Raw genomic sequence first — 22,326 nt, 5'->3', positions numbered from 1 at the left:
CAGTGGAAGTTTTATCCCTTATTTTATGATTAAGCAAGCCCAGTTCCCTAGGTTTTGACTGTGGATACAAATGGTTTTTTTTAATGATAAGCTCTTTCCTGATATGTTCCCCATTTTTTTGGCACCCTACTTGGGATTTCCTTAATTAAGCAAATTCAGCCTTAGACCTACTTGGAAAATAGAGTTTTCTTTTCACAGAATCAGTTGAACATAGTGACCAAGAAACTACTCTGGCAATTTCATTACTTTCATTACAAGACTAGTACCTTTGCATTAAATACATCATAGGAATGACAGGAGAACAGAACATTTATAACTGGTTTTATATATTTTCCTAATATTGTGAGGAGGCCCAAGAGTTCTCAAAGATTATTTTAGTTTTTGAACTAAAATAAATATCACAGGACCAACACCACAGAATTCCTCTCTGACCCACTCTGTTCTGGCCAAGTATCCATAGAATATCCACAGAACATGCCTGAATTCTAATGGGCAAGATAAGGTAGAAAGATTTGCAGAAAAGGGAAAACTGTAGGTCTAAAATTCCAAGGCCAGCTAATGGTTTTTTTTTTTCAAATGTCTTCTGGTATTTAGAGCTTCAGATTCTGGACTTGTGAGACTGTCAGAGTCCCAAATATGTCACACTGAAGAAAAACTGCTTGAAAACATGAACCTATATTAATACTGAGTAATTTGAATATGAAGAATTAAAAACAACTCAAATTAATATTTGGAAATTACCAAATATTAAGAAAAAAAAGGTTTGTTTTGTTTTGATCTGGTTTACTTTGGTTTTCTTTTACTTAGGTTATAAAGATTTGAGAAAAATGGACTATTTCCTAGATGTCCAGAATTAATTATTCTGCATACATCATGACAACAATAACAATTTTTACAGGATTCCAAATATTCTTACATTTTTGTCAGTCAGCAATACTGAAAATAACCATTGTCATGAAACATATAGTTCTTTCTGGAGAATAGAAATATATTGTGGGTGAAGATAATATAACTTCTTATACTGGATTGTTTTGTTGACTTAGTTAAAACAAAGTACACTGGCTTTCTGGTGTGAACTCAGCTTGCATTCATGTTAGAGAATAATTCTGAGTTTCTTTTTTCTATGTTCTTTGATTCATGACCTAAGGAATCAATTCAATGACCTAGCTGGTGAGGTATCCTGCAAAATTGTAGAAAACATAATTTAATAAATAATTCCCAATAGTTAAGTAAATCTTTTTTGTAATGAGTGAACTGAGTTTTTGCATATACACTTTTCTAAGAGTTTATGAATGACATGATCAAATTATAACCCTAACATCTTTCTGAAGTTCTACTAATGATATAGTTGCAAAACATAGCAGCTTTGGATGAAAAGAGTTTGTTTCCAAGTTTGTTGAACACATATTTTTCTTCCTGACAAAACTCTTAGCTGTGAACTTTGTTACCTTTTTAGTAGCACCACATACTTTTTAAGATTTCAGTGTATACTTTCAAAGAGTGTATATAGATAAAGATAGAATAATTAATTATCATGTGAGATGGGATGTTGCTGGAAAATACTAACTGCTACTACTTCAAAGACAGTGTAACTGAGAACAAAATGTAAAATGCACCTTCTGTCCTATGCTTTTCAAGACAGAAGTAGAATTAATTCCATAGTTCATCAAAAAACTGAAATACTTTCATCAGCATTCACTCTAGTGAAATGTAGTATATACATTTCTGAACCGTAATTTTTGTTTAATTTTTTTTTATATTATCATTCTTTCCCAGTTATTCAAATTACCACTGCTGAAATCACCTTTCCCTTCTGGTGCTGCCACACAGTGAAATATAGTACCTGCACCCCCATTCCTAAGCCTCCTTTCAATCCTCTGTATCAAACTCAAGTGGCTTTTGTTGAGATCAGGATTCTACAGAGATCTGTACTTATCTCTGTGCTTGTTCTGTCTTCTAGTTCATGCCACCATCCTTTTTTTCAGTCCCCCATTTTAACAGCCCCTTTCCCTTTCAACAACATTACTTTTGACTTTTTTATTCAGGATATGTTTTCTGTTTAAAACAATCTTCAAATCACAGTTTGTCATAATATGTCTCAATATTAATCCACTCTCCAGCAGCATCTTTATTCTCTGTTGTGCCCAGCTATTTTCTTTGCATTGTGTTTTCCACAGCTGGCATGCATTGTATATAATTTGGGATAAGAATGCAGTTGCCTTACGTACTGGTGAAGTACTATAATGCCATTTTGTATACTTACAAAATAATGATTCCCAATACTTCTTCAAATGTGAACTCCAGTGGTCTATTTTAGTCGTGTCTCATAAAAACTACTACTAGGTAGCTAAAGATTCTGCAGATATGGAGACTTCTTTTTTTAGTGATGAAGCTTATGGGTTCCACCTATGTTATGAGGCAATGCCATGTTTATGTTGATTTCTGGCTACTGACCTTTTCCCCAGCTGGACCAGCAGCACCTGGATCCCCAGATGGACCCGCTCGACCTTTTGGACCTTCTGGACCATCTTCTCCTCGTGGACCTGGCTGACCAATTTCTCCCTAAAATACATTGCCTTATAAATATAGAACAATTGCCTTTGTGAATATATTAGAAAGATTACCTAACATTACTTGAAAATAACTTTCCAGTTAATCTAAATAGAGACTGAAATCATAGAATAGTTTGGGTTGGAAGGAACTTTTACAAGGTCATCTGTTCTTCCTGCAATGCACAAGGACATCTTCAGCTAGATCAGGTTGCTCAAAGCCCTGTTCAAGCTCCCATTAGGAAAATACTACTACTTATGTTCATCATATGAATGCAAATACATACAAATTAGACACTGAGTATTACCTTCACAAGTGTAAGAGCCTAGTTGTCTTGCCTGAAGACAGTTGCATTTGTAAATTGTGTATTCTTATTTTTCCTTTCCCAAATTCTTGTGAAGACACCCTGGCAGCCCATAGAAAGAATCCTGTCTTTTAAGTACTTATGTGGATACCATCTTTATGTATACAGACAACAGATACAGGCCAGGAGCCTCTAAGGAGTTTTTTTAGAACCTCCACAATACTTCTTATGAAAGGATGTAATCACCCATTGGGCTAAATAAACATTTTGACAGAGATTTGCAAGATGTTGGGTTGGAAGAGAAATATCTTTATCCTAGATAGATAAATTGTCCTCAGGCAAATACCGGAGATCTTGGAATCTGAAAAAGGAGTTTCCCTAGGAAGAAGATTAGTGAAAAGGATATTCAAGACTGACATTCACTTCCTCCTTATAACTGTGCCATTGTTGATTCACAAGAACCATATCTCTGCCTCAAATTTGTGCATGCACAGGGAATAATAATAATTTAAACTACTAGCCTTTATTTTATTTTTTGTTAAAATATATTTTTTTATTTTAGTGATCCTTTCAAAATAGTAACACTTAAACTTTTAAGAACATATGGGCTATGAATAAATGCTTACCCGGTCACCTTTAAGACCCATGTCGCCTTTAAATCCTGGAAAACCATCTTCACCCTAAAAAAGACAGAAATTCATTTAAAGACTTTTAGTAATAAGAGGATTTTTTTTTCTGAAAAAAGATTTAAGAAAATATGTTCACTGCAGATTAAAATAATGTGCATAAAGCAAGAACTTCAGATACAAGAAAATCTACTATGACTATTACTATTTTATAGAAAATATAGCTGTGCACTATTCAAAATTACTTTTTAGTTTGAAAGTTTTTAATAACAGCTGTTGAAAAATCTAGTTAAAGATAGAAGCAATGTAACTTTTCTGTTTCAATATGAATTATCTTGCAAAGTCCTTTCTTAACTCCCAAGCAGTTTTTGATTATCGCTCTTTTTAATATGGTCATCCATTTTATTAAAGAAAAAATTGGTGGCCAATTATTCAGTGTTATTCTTTTTGACAGCAGAACTTCCCTTTTTCTTTTAAACTAGCTTCTAAATAGAATCATGAAAGGAAATCAAAAAGTTGACTAGTTGTGACATCTTAATAAATTAACAAAAAACCCCTGACATAATAATGCCCATAACTTAAAAGAAGTAGACATCTCTATCAGCAGTTTGATGTCCAGCAATACTCAACTCTGTCTACTCTCATTGGCTGAAGTGGTTGAAAGAAAGCAGGAAAAAAATTAACATTAAGACTGAATCCATATACAGTGGCAAACCAGATGCACATTATTGTTATTCCTAGTGAGAATTACTTATTTACTGCCTACAAATTCTGGCAGAGAATTTACTTCAAGCAATTTAATAGTTCTCCATGCTGAAGTACAAGCAGATAGTACTCAGACAAGTTTCATTTACACCTGTATGAGTTAGTTCAGATGCAAACAGAAATCTCCAGATGTGTTCAGTGGAGTTGTTTATGTCTTGCTTCAGCATAAACGGATCAGCTTTTGGTTCAGCTTTCTTAGACTAACTCATCATAAAACTACTGTTCCAATATCCAGACAGCCAAGATAATTGACTCAGTTTTCATCTGATGCTTAGTTATAATCTGGCAGCAAAGGTCTTTGTGATGAATAAACACATAGTAAAATGTTTTATTATGATACCATTAGTTTTTTTATATGCTGAAGAATATTGCTGACTTAGAACCTGAGTAATATTTGGACTGTCAATAAAGCCAAGAAAGAGTGATAATGTACTCCACACTACTGAAAAAAAACCAAGAAGGCTTTGTATTTCATCCTCACTTTAAAAAAAACAAGTTTGCGTTTTGCATTCCTGGGCCCGCAAAAGCTTTTTCTCCCTGATCAGCAACTGAGATGGACTGCAAGGCTGAAGCTCTTTTGAATTTGTTTGGAAGTTGTCAAACTGCATGCAACAAATAACCCTAGAAAGGGTGATAGAAATAGATCTGCCAGTGGTAAACAGTTAAAAATAGGTAGGGAGACATCAAAATTAAAAAAAAAATAAAACCAAACAAGTAAATATAGATTCTTAATAGAATGTGTTCGTGTGATTCTGTCAAAAAGAATAGGCTAAAAACCATTCCAAAAGCAGGTATGCCATGCTTTCTAGATGGCGAAACAAAGCTTTATATGGTCATCTTCTACTGCATAAATTAAAATTTTAAGGTGGCCTTTCTTAAAATTTAGAAAGAGGTGAAAGGCAGAGTGAAGAATACATCAAAAAAGTTTCAGTTGTAAAAGTTGCTCAGTTATGGCCATGGACAGTAATAATTACATGAGAACACTTTGCAACATATCAGCAAGGACTGACCACGTGCCAACTACTGACCAAATTGCTGCCAAATGAACTGAAACTCTTCTTCAGCTTTCACAGTGAGGTTCCAGCTATTGAGATCTACAAGAGGTTGATTTTATTCCATGTAGGAGGAGAGAGCTGAATGCTCTATTTCCTCTTCTGCTGTTAACAAAAAATAAAATAGCTAAAGAGTTCTAGTTACATTTACTGGTACAGAGAAAGGCCTCCTCTGATATCCCTGGGACCATCTCAGATCTACAGAGGCTTTCCTGAATGGTAAGTTTATTTATTTTGGTCTCTCGTAGTGCTTTCACCCATGTAATGGCATCTGAATAATTTCAGTAAAAAAAGGCCTGTGTAACACACCCTTAAAGCACTAAGAGGACAGACTATGAAATATCTTTGTGTGACCTTCTGAGGTATATAGTAGAGTTCACAGTCTACTGCAACTGTGAGATCAATTTTTAGGAACACAGAAGTATTGTGAATATTATGCTAATCAGTACTCATTGATACAAGCAGATGTATACACACACATATCTTAAGCATATTTATATGCGAGTCCTGTATTCTATCTGAGTTGGATATTAATCACTCAATAAGGCACTAGAAAAATCTGGGGTTTTGAACTGTCAAGTCTCCACAGGTATTAAACACACACTTTTTCAGCTTAAATGTAATGAGCAACTCTAGAGTGAGCATGCAGACTAGACAAACCATGGTTTAGGAAGGCTTGAAAATATCCAGCAGCTCTTGGCATCTGAGCCAAGTGCTGAAATCAAGGCTTTTTGGCAAGACTGACTCTTCTGCTTGAGAAATATCTATAAATATATACATTAGCCACCAGAGCCACAAGGCTGAATTTGCCTGTGTGGTCAGGTTTGCTATCTGTCTCTTATTTTGAATGCTGAGAGAAGTATGAATTTAAACCAATACTGGCTGCAGTTTCAGCCACTGCAAACCATCAGCACTCAGTATAGTTCACAGTAGCTGGTGTTTGCTCTAATAAGAGCTCTACACATACAATTAATGGTCTCAGGGGAACATAAGAGCTTTCTTCACATTTATATACATGTATCTGACTGGGGCTGTCCATCACTTTGACAACGCCAAAGATCTGGAACAAAAATACCTTGAACCTAGAAAGCCATTGCACTAAGTATGTAAGTACATACTAAGTATATAAAAAATACAAATCTATCTTATAGCTCTATCAAAACAGATAAAATACAGTATTGTCACCACAAATTTCACTCATGCACAAGCTTCTCAGTATCCACTATAGTTATCTACCAACAAGAGAGGGAATGTCTAATTCTCTACTTAAGGGCACCTTAGAGAGAATTACTTAAACTGGTGTGAAGAGGATTCAAAACCATTCTAACATCTGAAGGTTTTATATTCAGTCTGTACCAGCATAAATAACCATGGAGGTCACTGATTTAGAAATTGGGCTTTGTATGTCCTTAGGGAAAGGCAAAAATAAACCCACTGCTGCAAGATAAAGCACACTGCAGTGAAGGAGACAGAAGATGTTGCAGTGAAAAAAGGGAAAAGAATTAACTGCAGTCAGATTTACCTTTTCACCTTTGGATCCCTTGAGTCCACGGACACCATCAGCACCCTAAAGGAAGAATATAAAGAATTACTTACACGCATATATTCAAAGGGGTGTGGGGAGGAATCCAATAACTAAATCTTACCTTTACACCACGAGGACCTGGATAGCCAATTGGACCCTGAGGACCTGGAGGGCCCTAAAATATATTGGAGTAAAGAACATTTGTTTGTATAGTACTTGGTTAGCAAGCAGTTCTCTTTTGAGTCTAATCCTTATTCTTTCACTATAATGCAGCAGTCTTGTGTGAAACAGCAAAATAATACTGGGCTGCCTGCCACTAAGAAAAGTTAAGACATCACAAAGCACCCTTCAATGTCAGTATAAACTATTAATAGAATTATGATCTTGGATCTACTTGTATATTTTAGAAGTAGCTATCTACAATATAAATTATCTGAAACAATGGTAATTGTAAATAGTAACAAACAATCAGGAACAAAAAAATAGATGCGGATTAGAAACCAGTGGTGTTTTACTGGAGAAAATTTATGTTAATTATGATGTTGACACAAGTCAAAAGTAGAGATAAAAATAATGGGGAAAATAAAAGTTATAGTTTAAAAAAAAAAAAAAAGAGAGATTCCAAGCCTGAAAGCTAAAAGGCTCATGGTGCTATCAGTACTGACTTGTGCCTAAAGAAACTGAGTTCTGTGAACATTGGAAACAAAGATGCCTGGAAACATATCCCTGTGTGAGGCTGAGCTGCTCTGTTGATTTGCCAATGTCTGAGATGAACAGATAACAAAATCTTTCACTAATGGGGACATTGCTAGTGTCTTTTTCCTCATTCCAATGTGTCTTTTCACAAAACCTTTAGACTGTTAACATCTCTGAGAAACTGAACTTTCTATCAAATTTGGCTGAAATTGAGCAGTAAATTCAAAAGATTTAAGGAACAACTGATAGATGGTCATACACCTGTACTTTCAAATCATAAATGCTCTGTGTAAACTTTATTTTCTTAAGAAATCAGGATAAAATGTAAAAGCCTCTAACAGATAACATTTTGGACAAATATAACACGCTTATGTCAGTGGTACTGTACTTTCTGAAATGTGCTATTCATTCATTCATTCTGTCATCCGGAATACAACCTTTTATCATTGCCCCTGAAAACAGTACTGAAACTGATGTCAGGTGCTACAATGAGTGCTATTCTGGATAAATAAGTGTCAATACTGAGCAAGCAGAAAAATTTAGAGAGCCCCAAGTCCCTCCAGGGCTCTACAAGGAAAAAAAAATTACTTTACATTTAGCTGAAGGTGACCTAAAAAATGCAAGGTCTCTGCATGCATTTTTACATCTACAGAAAAGCAGGTTCTGAAGAACTCTTGTGGGTACTCCATACAACAGAATTGAAAACTCAAAATATCTGCAAGTTATTTATATGAAATGTATGCACCTTTTATTGTTTGCCACTCTGCCAACTCCAAAATGAATTTTACTTTGAAAGAGTAAGCTTTATATTATTTACAATGTCTATAATATTTCAAATACAATAAATATGTTTGTCCACATACAGATGCTTTGAATGTGTCATGGATTTTCTATTAGCTTTTTAAGTAGTTCTTGGAGCACTAAATGTGTCATACAGCCTAAAAATGGCCAATTTTTTTTTTAAATCTATGTAAATAGATGGAAAAGTTTTAAAACTCACCAATGCACCTTTATCCCCAGACTGACCCTCTTTGCCAGGATGACCCTGATTTAGGAGAAATGTATTTGATTTGAAAAATACTGGTTTTTCAGTAATGACTTTTTATTATAAAAATACGATTATTTAAACATTTGAATTTCAGGACATTAATCACATTTCTTCTGTATTAGAAGAGACACAAAAAATTTTGAGGAAAGATTTTACTTTTAATACCAATTTAGTTTATATAACAAAGGAAAAGCTGGACAATAGTTACATTCATGTCAATATTTTCAAGAATATCATCATCATCCCTTCTGTTTAGTTAATGTTTCAGCAGTAAGAGGTTTTTAATGCAAGAGACTCTCAACTTTGATTTTGAAAGAAGAGTGATTAATATTGCAGCATGAAGACATTCCTAAAATTATTTTTAAAATTACAGAATTTATCACAGGAGTCAGTAGAAGGTTGATCTAGTTTCAACGTTCTATGTCTTTGTTTTAAACTGTGATTTGCTTTTAAAATAAAATAAATTTATATCTTAGACTTCCTTCTATATCACTGACATTAACACTGCAGCACTCAAAACATTAGCCAATACACTGCTTTTCTTTCTTACAAAATTTGCAAATTTTGCAAATTCTGCAAAATTTAAAGGTCATTTAATGAAACTAAAGATTAACAGACAATTAAGAGTGAATAGGTTGGGGGTGGGCAAGAAGCTGTGAGGGGACACAGTCATACTCAGTACTAAAAGCAGTTGCTGACTTGGACTACCACTATTTTCCCCCTCCATTTTGTTTTTGCAACAGAGGTATCCATAAATATTTATCACTTGGTAAAAGCATCTAAACATTCAAGGGATTAAATATTTGGTTACTTACAGGAGGCCCATCAGAACCAGGAAGGCCAGGAAGGCCAGGCTTGCCCTGTGGTCCCTAAATGCAGTAACAGACACCCATCTTAAGAACAATAGCAAATATGTCAAACACATTTGTCTTTAAGAGCTAAGGATATAAAATGCAGTTATATGTAAATCCCTCGATCTGGATATCAAGAATAAACCAAAAATATAACAAAACTAAAGCCAGAATAACACTATCATATATATAAATGCAAGAGTGCAAGGCCAGTTCTTACAATCTTTAGCCAACACACCGCTCATATTTTTTAATGAGATGTTTGCCTGAGAAGAAGCTTCAAAATTACTCTATGAACATGCACACACATAACACAAGATGGGGAAGAATTCTCCAGTATATAAAATCAACTGCTATTTAGAATTTCATGAATAAAAGGATTCGCCAGTGAAAGATATCAAGTTCAAGAGGCAGAGTTCAGGTTACAGAACTCCAGTGCTCGTAGCTGAAAGGCGTGGTACGCTTTTGGAGAGCCTTGGAAATGCATATATTGTAGAAGCAGTCCATTTTGCTAGAATAACACTTCTTAGGCACACTGACAGGTAAAAAGTATGTGTATTGTTTCCTAAAATTTCCTTCATTTTCTCTAAAAGAATACAATAAACAGCAAGGAGGAGAAAAATCAAAGAAGAATTAACTGAGCAGGAATTCAGCAAAAAGGGAAAAAAAGTAAATTAGTGTAAAATTCAGTAGTGACAGTTTTAAAATTACCGGAAGACGTGTTTCAAGCCACAAGAACATGTAAAAACAGATCAGAAAAAAAACACCAAATGACCCTACAGTATGCAAATTACACTGCAGAGTTATGTCAAACTGTAGTCCTTGAAAAAAACAGAATCAGACTTGAGTAGGTAAAACTTTGTCAAAAAAAGGGATTAGTAAAAGTAGTTTTTGCAGCTTCCTCTAAAATTAATTAACATACAAGTACACACTGTTTAATATTGTTGATAGGATTCTGAAGCTAATAACAGAAAATTAAACCAAAATAAAGGGAGGAAGTTATGCTTGTGAAAAAGTATACGAGAGGAAAGCCAGGCCTCCATTGGTTATTCATCTACTTGATGATTTCAGGAAGATCTCCTGATTTTTACATTTAGGTTACTATTCCATAAAAGATAGCAAAGCCTTCAAGCTCATAAACAAGGTTGTTGCACAGAACTGACTGCAACATAACAAAATAAAGCTGTAACTTACTTTTTCACCAGGAGGCCCAATAGGACCTTGAGGACCAGGAAGCCCCTGTTAGAAAGAAACCAGTGTGAGAAAGCAGGGAGAACAATATACATACATTCACCCTACTAAAGGTCCCTCATTAATCTGTTTAAACACACTGGCAAATATAAGTGGCTTTTTTTCCCCTTACAAGTTAGATCAGTTTTGTGTGAGCCTTTTGCACAAGCCACTATTCTGGCAGTAGGTCTGTAACAAGATCCTATTCAGAACCCTCCTCCAGGTGTGGCCATTCCTGCTGCATTCCAGGAACACTGAATGAGTCATTTTTCTCCTGAATGAAAAATCCCTCTGAAAACTTGCTTAAAAACTCTGCTCCCACTGCCCTCGGCACATTTGCAGCATTATTTATAAAATCCTTGAAGCTTTATCAGTTTTGCACATGGAAAACTAACCTTTTAGTAATTTCCATTTATTAAACATTTGCTGCACATTATATCGTATTTCTTGGGAGTTATTTTACACTTACTTGTGGGCCTGGAATTCCTTGCTGACCAGGAGGTCCTGGTTCCCCTTGAGGACCCTATCATGCAAAAAAATAGTAGGGCATTAGGTTTGCACTTCTGCACTACAGATCTTCATTGTCAGAACTAAAAGGAATACAAACTCATCATTGTTCTTCCCTCTTTAAAGTCTACCACCAACTTTCTATCCAGAATGATATTTTTTCATGCTAATGAATATCATGACCTTTTCTTTAATAGAGAATAACTGCCCACACATAGGACCTAAGCACTGGAGTCCATGGTGCTAAAGGAGCTTGAGAAAAATCATGGTTAGGCCTTCTGGCTGAAAACTGAGTAACAGAAGGCTTCTCTTTTCTATATAAAATCATAATATTTTGACAGAAAAGTTTAATTAAATGGAATAGACACTATAGTAGCAGGTATGGGTGAATACAGAAAGGATTCTTAGAACTTACTCCCTTTCTAATTCCCAGTTTACTACTCACCATGTTTCCTTTTGGGCCTGAAGGTCCATCAATACCTGCAATGCCCTACAACAAACAACATAAACATGAGCAACTTTCAGCGGACTTCCATTTTTTTCTCCTGGAAATTGCAAATACAGATCAATTCATACATACAGGTTGTCCGGGGGGACCAGGTGTTCCTCTGGGGCCCAGTAATCCCCGTGGACCCTGTAAGAGAAGAAACACTTATTAACACCTGTGTGATTTTTTCTGAACAGAGACACCCGTGAGCAGGACTGAGCAAAGGATGCAATAAGGAGTAGGAAGGATGAAGGGTGTTTACAAAGAAAGAAAGAAAGGAAAAAGTTCACTGATAACAGATTCGCCTCAAGGACACCCTATGTCTGAATAGGATGTCAGTGGAAGGGAAAGCTCTGATTTAGCTGCTATATTATCATTTCAAAAAAGGTAAGAGATTGCTATTTATATTTCCTGGTGCAGAATACTGGGACAGCATCTTCCACTAAAGTTTCAGCTGTGTCTTGGTCTAGAAGTCTGACCTGAACAGTAGCATACATGTTTATATTCCTGTCTTTTGAAAACACGATGGTGTGTCATATTCTATACTGCTATTCTAAGTGTAAAATAGTGTTTTTTCTTTACTAAAAATCCAATAAATAATTAAAAATTGCTAATAATTTTATTATAATAAATGCAAGGCAGTCTGGAAACCAAAATCAGATTTGTTCTTCTTACCCCTAGAAATTTGCACAAAAGACCAATGGCTATTCTCCTAAATAAGGTGAACAAGATTTGAGTCTATAACATAATCTATGTTATACTATGCAAATGAATATTAGTTTTTATCATTTGTGTCATCATTCATGCCATGCTGCTGAAGTAGGCAGAACTGAGTCTCCAGTCTCCTCATGTATGATATAGTCACAAATCACTAACACTCTGACTCTGTAGCAACTTCGTTGTACTTTGTGAGTAGGCAGCAGTACATCAGACATTTAGGGTAAAATTCCCCTTTCTGAGGCTTGATTTCTTGCCTGCAATGCAGAACTCTGTTCTGCAGTGACAGCACCTGCAGAATTCCAACTGACAGGAGTGGAAATTCTGCATGTGAAACATGTGAAACAATGAAGCAGAGTAGTGTGAAAAAAAGGGGTGAATCCAGGCCTTATTTTCTAATAAGTCGATGCTTAGAAAACCTTTTAAAAGAAACAGGGGCTTGATTATATTGTCATGTATCAAGGACTGCAGTGACTGATTTTACACAACAGGATAGGAAATAGCCTTTGTGACTCTGAAAGTTGTATATACTTGGCTGGATATACCCCTGGTTGAATTCTAATTGTGTAAGTGGTGTTTCATGCCTAACAAAACTGTTAAATTGTTTGCTTTTCAGGCATAATCAGTATTCTCTCTATACACACACACGCAATAATTTTTATACCTGGAATTCAAAACAGTTTAACAGAAAGAAAAAAATCTGAAAGTGTTTTTTATTTATAACAGAAACAGAAGAATAAGAAAGAATTGCTTACAGCTTCACCTGGGAGACCTCTTGGTCCAACTTCCCCATCTTCTCCCTGTTTTTGTACAAAAGGAAAACAAGTTTTAGACAAAAACTGAACATGTATTGTGACCATGTTCCCTGAGGATTCACTTTAGATTTTCCTGTGTGAATAGCAACTTACTCTTGACCCATCTTCACCAGGTAAGCCAGGAGGTCCCTGTGGGCCACGGTCTCCCTGAAGAACAAGGAAAGTCATTTAAAATAACGTCTGCTGTTGGAAACAATAATGGACGGGAAAGGAAATGAAAACAAACGTGTTAGCTGAAGTTTGATGTGTCAAAACATGTCTTGACATGGTGATACAAATCTGTAGGTTACAGTACTTAGTAAAATCTTCCATTATATTAGTATAAAAACAAATGAGCTTTATTGAAAAATTAATTATTTGTGTTTGCAAAATTTCACTCTGTAACATTTTCTACTGCTACAAAAGATAGTGTTACCCACATTTTCCTTTGTCTCATCAACACCTTCCTGCTTTCTCTACACAGTGTATTACTGCCAGTAAAACAAGGCTTGTGTACATGGGTCAGAAGTTAATAAACCTATAGCTGGGCCCTGGAATATACATAGAGAAGTTTACTGACCCCCTTTCAGAACCACACACCTTGGCACCAGTCACTAAGAGCCTTGGGACTGATTTGTCTGAGGTTTTGGAAGGCAGCCAGACTTCCACACTTCCCTTCAGAGGTTTGGGCTTTTCAAGTCTATATACGCAGAGCCTCAGTAGATTCTGGACCATACTTTTAGGGTTTATTTTTCTTTCCCAATTCCTAAAGAGAACTAGTGTGCTACGTAGCTCAAACACCACCGACTCACCTCCTTGTGGGCCGTGGGCTTTTAGACTGTGACTTCCTTCTGGCATTGGACAACAACCAAGTATTTATGCTGTTTACCTTAATTTTATCAGTGTCTCCAAGGAGCCTGACCACTGCTGTGGATTCTGGTAGAGATATATGGAGTCACTGTTTAGTGGTTCTGTTCTTTACACTTCCAAGCCTTCCTAGGGAATTTTAGGTAACTTCCTCATATACCCAAGAGTACATCCCCCAAACAGAAGGCTAATGCACCTAGTAAATCTAAATAAGAAAAGTTCAAAGTCATAGATACTGAGGTTAAAAGAAATATTGCACCATGTAGTGTGATCCGCTCTACATTGGAAATCAGGGAATCTCATCCATGAACTCCTGTCTGACAACTTGTGTTTGACAGAGGCATAGCCTCAGAGAGACATCCAATTTGCAACTCATAGGTGCAATATGACTAATTCTAAAACCAGTCTAAAACTTCTACTCTAAAGATATGGGTTTTCAACATCTCTTCTTTTACAGCTGAAATATAACCACAAGAGAAAAATCGCTTCCCTTGTCTTACTGTGCTTATTATTGCAAGCCAAAGACAACTGAACATTTCCATTATATGTCAGTATATGCGACTCCAAGAGCTACAGCCATCTGATCTAGCTTTGAACTGAGCTGCTTTCACAAAGATCACAGTGCGTACATTTACAGAAGATCTCCACAGAAACACAAGAAAGTAGTGATTTTTATATAGTGGGATGAAAGAAATGATGAAAAGAAGTCATTATTTTCATTATTATTTTGCAAATTTCAATCCACAGTTATTCTTCTATTTTAGGGGGAGTTAATTTTTTTTTTTTTTAGGAAATATGAAACAAGTTGAATATTTAAAAAAAAATTATTTTTTTATCCCTTCAAGGTGCCACACAGACAATTCTAGTATTCCAGATTGGAAAGCAGACACACATTCCCTGATTCAGACCAGATTTCTGCTCAGCCCTCAGTGCAGCAGTGGCAAGTGCTTAATGCCGAGCCCCCTCTGCTGTTCACCTGCTGAGCACACTGTGTTTCAATTATGACATGTGCTGACTGCTTTACACTCTTTAAGAAGAGGGGACGATGAAAGAGGAATAAAAAAATTCTTTATGACACCAGAATTTCTTTCCCCATTGCAAACACAACTCAAAGCAGTATCCTTAGATGCTATTAAAAAGAATTACATTATGGTTCAGTAGCCAACACAGCTGAGATTTTCTAGGAAATGCAACTGTGCTTACCCATTGAAGGATGACATAATAATTTCTTGGTCATCAAGCTTTAGCACATATGAAAATGGTTTTGTTGACATTTCCATTCTCTGTTTCTTTTATGGTGCATTGCACTTACCAAGACAACAGTAAAGAAGGGACACTCAGGCACATGGTTGCTAGCACCTACAATTAGGGGTATAATCTAAAGCAGAAATCCCTGATTGCGATTATTTCGACACCATGTAAGGAAAGATGAAACCTCATCCCACAGATTTGTATGACATAAGGAGCAAGTATATTATTTGTTTTAAATATTACTACAAGTTTTCCTAACTTATCTGACCTGACTGTGATCTTTCTTTAAGTTTCAGTTGCTGGAATAAGCAACTGAAAAATTCAGTCTGCAATTTAAATATTCATATGCATTTTGTTGAGTAACCTTCTCAGCAGGTTAAAATTTGTCATGGTCCTGATACAGAAACTTCATGCTAATTTCCTTTTCCTATTACTATTTCCTTTACAATGACAGTTAAGTCCAACAGGCAAATTCCTTAATTAAGAAAATTAGAGCAAAACCTAGCTGAAGATGTGATCTGAATTCTTTAAATATATTTAAATCATTACTGTATATATAAATAGTTGTCTATTGATTGATATTACCAAAAAAGTTTCATGAAGAATGCATTGTCTGATGGTACAGATATTATTCTGTAGCGTGAAAAGCATGAAACACCCTGTTTTAACTTTCCCCTTATTTCTCAGTGCTATTCTTAATGAAGAGTGCATTACTTCTGTGACAGTATCAATTTGGTGTTTTATAAACATACATATTTCTCTTCTTACCCTGTTACCTTTGTCACCAGGGAGGCCGGGAAGACCATCAAATCCTCTGTCACCCTAGGAAAGAAGAAATCACAGCTTTAGCAAATGACTGTTACATTATGTATTGCTTACTCTGAATAAATTGCACCTTCCCTCTATAAGTTAATTTCTACCCTTGATTATATGTACACTTTTGTTTTTAAATTAAACACATGGGGGTGATCATATAGATCAAATTCACAAAATTTGCTTCTACACATTGTAGCAAGAGAAGATGCCAAATCAACTTTTTCCCTGTGCTGTAGTTACGCTATTTACAAAAAGAAGTCCACACTGAAATTAAAACCTTGATTCTAGCTGCACTTTGCAGTTGCAAAACTGACTTTACTATTACTGATACTCTGTAACTAGAAACTGACTCAGAGAGAGAGGAATCATGCCCCAAGAATCAAGTTTCTTCAAGGTCAGACTACTAGCCATTAACATTAATTACCATATTTTAAATGGATGATTCATTCTCAGCTCTTGCATCTGACCCAGCTATCTGACATCTCAGTATTTTCACTTAAGAGAAGAATTTTGGGTTGGCTTGGATGAAACTGTGGTACCTACATAAAATCTGTCTAGTCCATTCCAAGACTGCAATAAAGCCTCAGGTCTTATTATTATTATTTACCTTTGCACCAGGTTCACCTGGCATTCCTCTGGCACCATCAGCTCCAGGACGTCCCTGCAAAAGCCAAAAGGGGCAAACACTTGAAAATGCAGTGGAATCAGTTAATATTTAATAAAAACTATTTACTCAGAGCAGAACTGATCCATATGCTACTTACCCTTTTGCCAGCTTTTCCACTTGGACCGGGGGCACCTTGAACACCACGAGGACCCTGAATTTAAAGAGTGCAATTCTTAGAATCACATTAATGTCAGCTGAAAGTTAGTTAAAAACCTCACCTCAGGAACAAGATAAGATTTTTTTTATACACAAAGCTGCATTGTTCCCCCAGGAGATGGATTCTGGTTCCCAACTTCCCATTAGTTTTAAAAGAACATGGGCATCCAAACTGGCCTTAGCACTACCAATTTTAACCCTAGTTTTCATGAGATGGCACTATCCATGGCATAATTCATCCTTTTAATGTAAAAGTTTCTCACACTCTTTCCATGACTTTGGAGATCTCAGTCCTGTAGCTTCTTCCTCTCAGGCCAAAATTATTTAGTCATATTATAAATATTTGATGAAAACTAAGAGTGCTTATTTCAGATCCCTAACTTATACACAAACATGAGCTGTGCTGGTAAACAGCTCACATGCTGCCTTAGCTTTACACAACATGCTTTTAAGTAGAGGGAGAGTGAAAAATCTGATTTCACTTTTCAAACATATGTTACTTTGACTGATGACTGTGTGGGCATGACTGTAGGAATTTTCTCATCCTCCATCCAAATGCCGGTGAAAAAAGCAATGGTAAGGGCCAGCCATCCAAAAATAATTTCAGTGCTCTTTAACATCACTACATAGCAGTTTATATAATAGTAAGCTGAAAAGCAAAGCATGCACTGGTTCCTAAAGACTTGCTATGTCACATCTTTCTTGAAAATAGGCTCTCTAATTATGAATTAAATTCAACCTCCCTCACCTCTGTATGACAGAGGCCCAGGTCATACAGTTACAGACTAACGTGATTATTGAACACAGAAAAGGGCCTGAAGTGACAATATTAGAACAGGTTTTCAAGTGATAACTCTACATGTGATAATTGCTCTTTGTTATACAAAGATTGTTACTTTCACTTTTCAAAATGATCAAGCTATTGATTTTAATTAAGATTTTAATATTGATCAAGCTATTGAATTTAATTAAGATAGTATCATAAAAGCTATTTGTCTTCAATTGCATGCAGAAAGCATATAATTGATTGATTTCTTCTAATTGATATGAATACATTTTTTTTAAGATAAACACTTAAACATAACAGGGAATATTATTGTACCTGGGGACCTGGTTCACCACTTTCACCCTTAGCACCTGCTGCTCCAGGTCCACCCTTGATGAAAAAAAGCAACATACATTGTGTAAATGTACAAAAGCCTCCTTAAATTAATAAGTTACTTTCTATTTCTATACATGAATTACAGGGAGCAATAACAATCTTCTATTCAGCAGGAGGTATGAATTTACCATTTGAATCTACAGATAGTCATGATATATCATTGTCTAGACACTGGTTCTAGGTACGTAAAAATAGTTCTTCCTGAAGAGAAGTCCCATCGATTTGAAGAGATCAAATGTAACTCTTTGTTCGATATTAATATTTGAGAGCTAAATATGAGCACAGTAAGAACATAAGTAATGCAAACAGAAGTGCATTCATCATAGGAAAGGCAACAGAAGCAAAAGCCACCTCTTTTTACCTTTATCTATTTCTGTGTTGTACAGAAAATAACAGTTCAATCCGAAGATCACGATAGTCAAAGAAAAATACCCTGTCTAATCTTGTAGTGAACTTTTAATCAAGTCCTTTGTGCATCTGGCCCTGCAGAAGTGGAAAATCTATATAACTACATCTCTTTATTATTATGAAATGATGATACAGATTTTAAGAGTAAATTTTACTGATAAAGAGACCTAAAGCAGATATTCATCCAAGGCAAGATACTGTACATGGAATCTGGGGCAGAACTAGTCAAAGTAAGTTAGTGGTCTCACTAAAACAGACAAAACAAACCAAAAAAATCTTGACATGCACACACAGAATACAGGCTCAGGGAAAGAACATACAGGAGTTTGCTACTACATGCAAAAGAATTTTTGCATTTCTGACCTTTGAAACGGGTTGTGACTCGATCTATGTATTTAATATAAAACACTGCAGACCTTTGAAAATTGATAATCCTCCTATGTTCACCATCGTGAACACTGAAAGAAAGAAGTAATCTCATGGTTTGCCTTAGTGCTGAGTCTCCCATCTTGGAGTGGAAAGATTACCACTGACCTTGTAGGTATTGAGAGTCAAGTCCTAACCAAAATGAAAATCAGATCCCAAACTGGTACTGGCAGTGGAAAGAAGATTGGCTTTGGTAGGTGGTGACTGTCTCTTTGGGTTTCTCTGATGCAAGTTCTTTTTTAAATTAATATAATTAATTACATTTAATATATGTAGGCAGAAATTTATTTTATATGCTGTGTTAACTAAGCATGGGAACTCCAGACTCGGTCGAGGTTACACTGGTGCTTTGACACTGCTATGGTTAAGGTTTTTAGTAACTAATACATTTGTAAATGTACCTTTTATTTCACAAAATACAATTCATATTAGGAGTAAAAGCTCCAACTTTTTCATTCTTAAAAGAAGCTAGGCAGACAAACAATTTACAGACCAATAAACTGGCTTTTGCAACTGCAGGCAAAAAATGTTGCTAGATCAAAGAGTTGGATTTCTAGAGCCTCCTGGTGGTTTAGAAGCAAAACAACTATGAATATTATTCATTTGTTGAACTTTGCATACAGAAATTCATGAAGGCTTTTAAAACATGAAAGCATGAGTATGAGGCCAGGTTAAACCACTGTCAATATTATAACAGTTTTTACAAAGTATTCCTTGCTTACAGAAATTTTATAGTTTTTTTGTCTATCTAGACTGAATGTTACCCTGCAGGTCACTTGATTTAAATATACTGCTGGAAATAGTGTATGAGTTTGTTAAATAGATCAAATATGTTTGACTATTTGTAAGTATTGCATATCTAATCATGATGAATCAGGAGTCTGTGAGACAGATTCTCTACTTGGTAGCGACTATTTACTTTGGAAGAATTACTCTAGAGAAGAATTGCTATTGTACAAATAGTATATAGACTTTGTATAAATATTAAGTTTTTTAACATCCACAGGGTCATTTCCAGGAGTATTAGGAGTCAAGTAAAATTCACGACTGAAGTAAAAAAAGTATAATTCTTTTAGAAATCTGCATGGCTCTTAATTGCTTAAAGGAATGCCTCTTAAAAACTTTCCAGATTCCATTTAAATATTGAGCAAAGGTGATTCTGCACACACCTTATTATCTCCTACTGTAGAGCTTCATATTTACCACAAGAAATTGTATGAATATTATTACAGAGATGACTGATTGTAAAGACATATGTAATTATCTATATAAAACTATTTACTAGATTTGTAAGTCTACCAGTGTGCTCTATCCAAACACCACAAAATCTACAATAAAAGCTGATTTAGTATTCAGGTTACATTGCAGACCTTGAATAAGAATACAAGCTATGGCTTTAATTACATAATATCAATTTCAAATAAAATAAGCACAAATACAGAGGTGTAGGCAAGACCAGAATGGGATCCATGGCCTGCATTACTGTGTTCTTAAACCTCTGTCCCTGTTTTGTTTACATACCACAGGACCTGGTCTTCCAGTGAGTCCCATAGGACCAGGTGGACCTCTCATAGCAATCTGAGAAAACAAACAAACAGAACAACAGGTATCATGAAAAAGCTGCGAGCCAGCATACATATTCTACATTAATACAATTCCACAATGTGTTAACAAATAGCCCCCATCTTTGACTTCACATCCTGCATGATATAAAACAGATTGGGTTTTGGAGCTGTACACTTGTGGCAGTTTTGTTTGAAGGCTCCTTGTGCTCACCCTAGCTTGCTGAAGAATGGCTTGTGCTTGAGCTTCCTGAGCTGAGATTGTAGGGCCTTTCTCACCATCTCCACCGAAGCGGAACTGCAAATACAAACACAAGAAAAGGACTCAGAATTTATCAAATCAAATTCATATTTGTTTTTTTGCTGCAACTGTGCAAACCACTTCAAAGACAAAAGGTCACAGTCTAGTTCATTCCACTGACTTCAGAAGATCCAGGCCACTGGATCCAAGATGAATATAAAGCCATTGGTAATAGTTTAGAATTGATGTCTAAATCTAATCCCTTAAGAGCAAATATTTTCTTGATTTCATAGGACTTTGGTTTTCATTTTATTTGTTTGCTTGCTTATTTGTTTCAAAAAGAGGCCAAAATAGACTCTTAACTTTCTGCAAAACTTCAATAAAAATGGCTATCAAAATTAATTAGTTCTCTGTACGTTGGTAGTTACCCACAGAAAAAAATGCAATTTAATTTAGGGCAGACTTAAATTTGAAAAATGTTTGATATCTCAAATAAAAGAGCTTTGTGTCATTTCTGACAATTTCAAAATAAATTACAGAATAAAACTTAAGTACTCATTCTCGTGGTTCTGTTATTGCTCATGGAACTACTAGCAGAAGCTTTGCAATGCTGCAGAAATGTTAAGCTGCAACAAGAAACACAGCTTTCCAAAGGTATGGCATAGGCACACTGGATATCAGGGCCATGAATCTTTCACTGCCCACAACAGTTTATCCAGCTTGCCTATGCCCAGAGTTGACATGGATCTTTTGCATATATACATACACTTAGGAATAATGAATTCCATGCACATAGTACTTTTCATACCACAAAACTGCAAGATCCTTTAACAGCTCTGGGCTTGTTCCTCCACATGCTAAAACAGATGGTGTTTTGCTTTGACTCCAGTGGGAGCAGAGCTGGCCATGTGCATATATTTCTATTCAAAGGATGCACTGACTCTTCAAAGAGGACACTGAAGTCCAATTTTAAGCATGGAATGCTTAAAATTCTCCATGTCAATGAGACTTGAAAGCACACATGTCTGTTGGGAGTACAGGCTCTCTGTACAACAGCAAACTCGTTGTTTAGGACATACAGTAGCAAAAAATAGTTACTATTGAAAATATAAGGAGATTTGCAGTGTCTGTAATTCATTCATTAGGTTCCAATCTGTCAGCCATGCAGGAGTTAAAGCATATGTTTTGTTTCAGGAAAAAAAGGCAGCATATGAACTTCAAATGCTTAGAGCGTACAAGAAACTCTGTTTCATCTCTCATTCCACAGACAAAATACTTATACATTTCTCGAAAGACACTTCCCCTTTTTGTAGGCTGGTGACCCTGTAATCATAACTTACCGGCAACATTAACATGGTACCTGGGGGACCTGCTAAACCATCAGCACCAGGAAGACCAGGGCGACCAGGTGGACCCTAAGAGAACAGAGAGATGAGAGAAAAAGGGATGAGAACGAAAAGATAATTACGTAAAATAAACTTTTTGAGTCACATACTTTTGAGTCACTTACATATAATGGCCAGTCTTCGCGAGCGAAGATTTGGGAAAGGTCATTAACCCTTCAAGCCTGCACAGTGGATTTTTTTAGGTGAGACCCAGCGTGCGCTGAACTGAGCCC

The 22,326-nt window shown here is 35.8% G+C and overlaps 1 protein-coding gene across 6 annotated transcripts in view; it reads right to left on the bottom strand.

The window, feature by feature from the left end:
- COL11A1 (collagen type XI alpha 1 chain) overlaps nucleotides 1-22,326 on the bottom strand; it is a 135,545-nt gene that overhangs the window by 59,080 nt on the left and 54,139 nt on the right. For all 6 annotated transcript variants that reach the window (XR_001876803.1, XM_017827245.1, XM_017827246.1 and 3 more), the window contains 19 exons: nucleotides 22,049-22,123; nucleotides 20,682-20,765; nucleotides 20,427-20,483; nucleotides 18,012-18,065; nucleotides 16,851-16,904; nucleotides 16,694-16,747; nucleotides 16,039-16,092; nucleotides 13,267-13,320; nucleotides 13,114-13,158; nucleotides 11,735-11,788; nucleotides 11,600-11,644; nucleotides 11,117-11,170; nucleotides 10,612-10,656; nucleotides 9,382-9,435; nucleotides 8,519-8,563; nucleotides 6,944-6,997; nucleotides 6,820-6,864; nucleotides 3,481-3,534; nucleotides 2,455-2,562 (listed from right to left, as the gene is read on the bottom strand). Coding sequence is in view for 5 of the 6 variants with exons in the window: in XM_017827245.1 (XP_017682734.1) it covers nucleotides 2,455-2,562; nucleotides 3,481-3,534; nucleotides 6,820-6,864; nucleotides 6,944-6,997; nucleotides 8,519-8,563; nucleotides 9,382-9,435; nucleotides 10,612-10,656; nucleotides 11,117-11,170; nucleotides 11,600-11,644; nucleotides 11,735-11,788; nucleotides 13,114-13,158; nucleotides 13,267-13,320; nucleotides 16,039-16,092; nucleotides 16,694-16,747; nucleotides 16,851-16,904; nucleotides 18,012-18,065; nucleotides 20,427-20,483; nucleotides 20,682-20,765; nucleotides 22,049-22,123 (1,089 nt within the window). In the remaining variant the exon portion in view is untranslated. The remainder of the gene's footprint in view (nucleotides 1-2,454; nucleotides 2,563-3,480; nucleotides 3,535-6,819; nucleotides 6,865-6,943; nucleotides 6,998-8,518; nucleotides 8,564-9,381; nucleotides 9,436-10,611; nucleotides 10,657-11,116; nucleotides 11,171-11,599; nucleotides 11,645-11,734; nucleotides 11,789-13,113; nucleotides 13,159-13,266; nucleotides 13,321-16,038; nucleotides 16,093-16,693; nucleotides 16,748-16,850; nucleotides 16,905-18,011; nucleotides 18,066-20,426; nucleotides 20,484-20,681; nucleotides 20,766-22,048; nucleotides 22,124-22,326) is intronic.

Source organism: Lepidothrix coronata, unplaced genomic scaffold, assembly GCF_001604755.1.
Source record: "Lepidothrix coronata isolate B3197 unplaced genomic scaffold, Lepidothrix_coronata-1.0 Scaffold136, whole genome shotgun sequence".
In the NCBI taxonomy this organism is placed as follows: Eukaryota; Metazoa; Chordata; class Aves; order Passeriformes; family Pipridae; genus Lepidothrix; species Lepidothrix coronata.
This window is presented reverse-complemented; position numbering and strand designations above follow the sequence as displayed.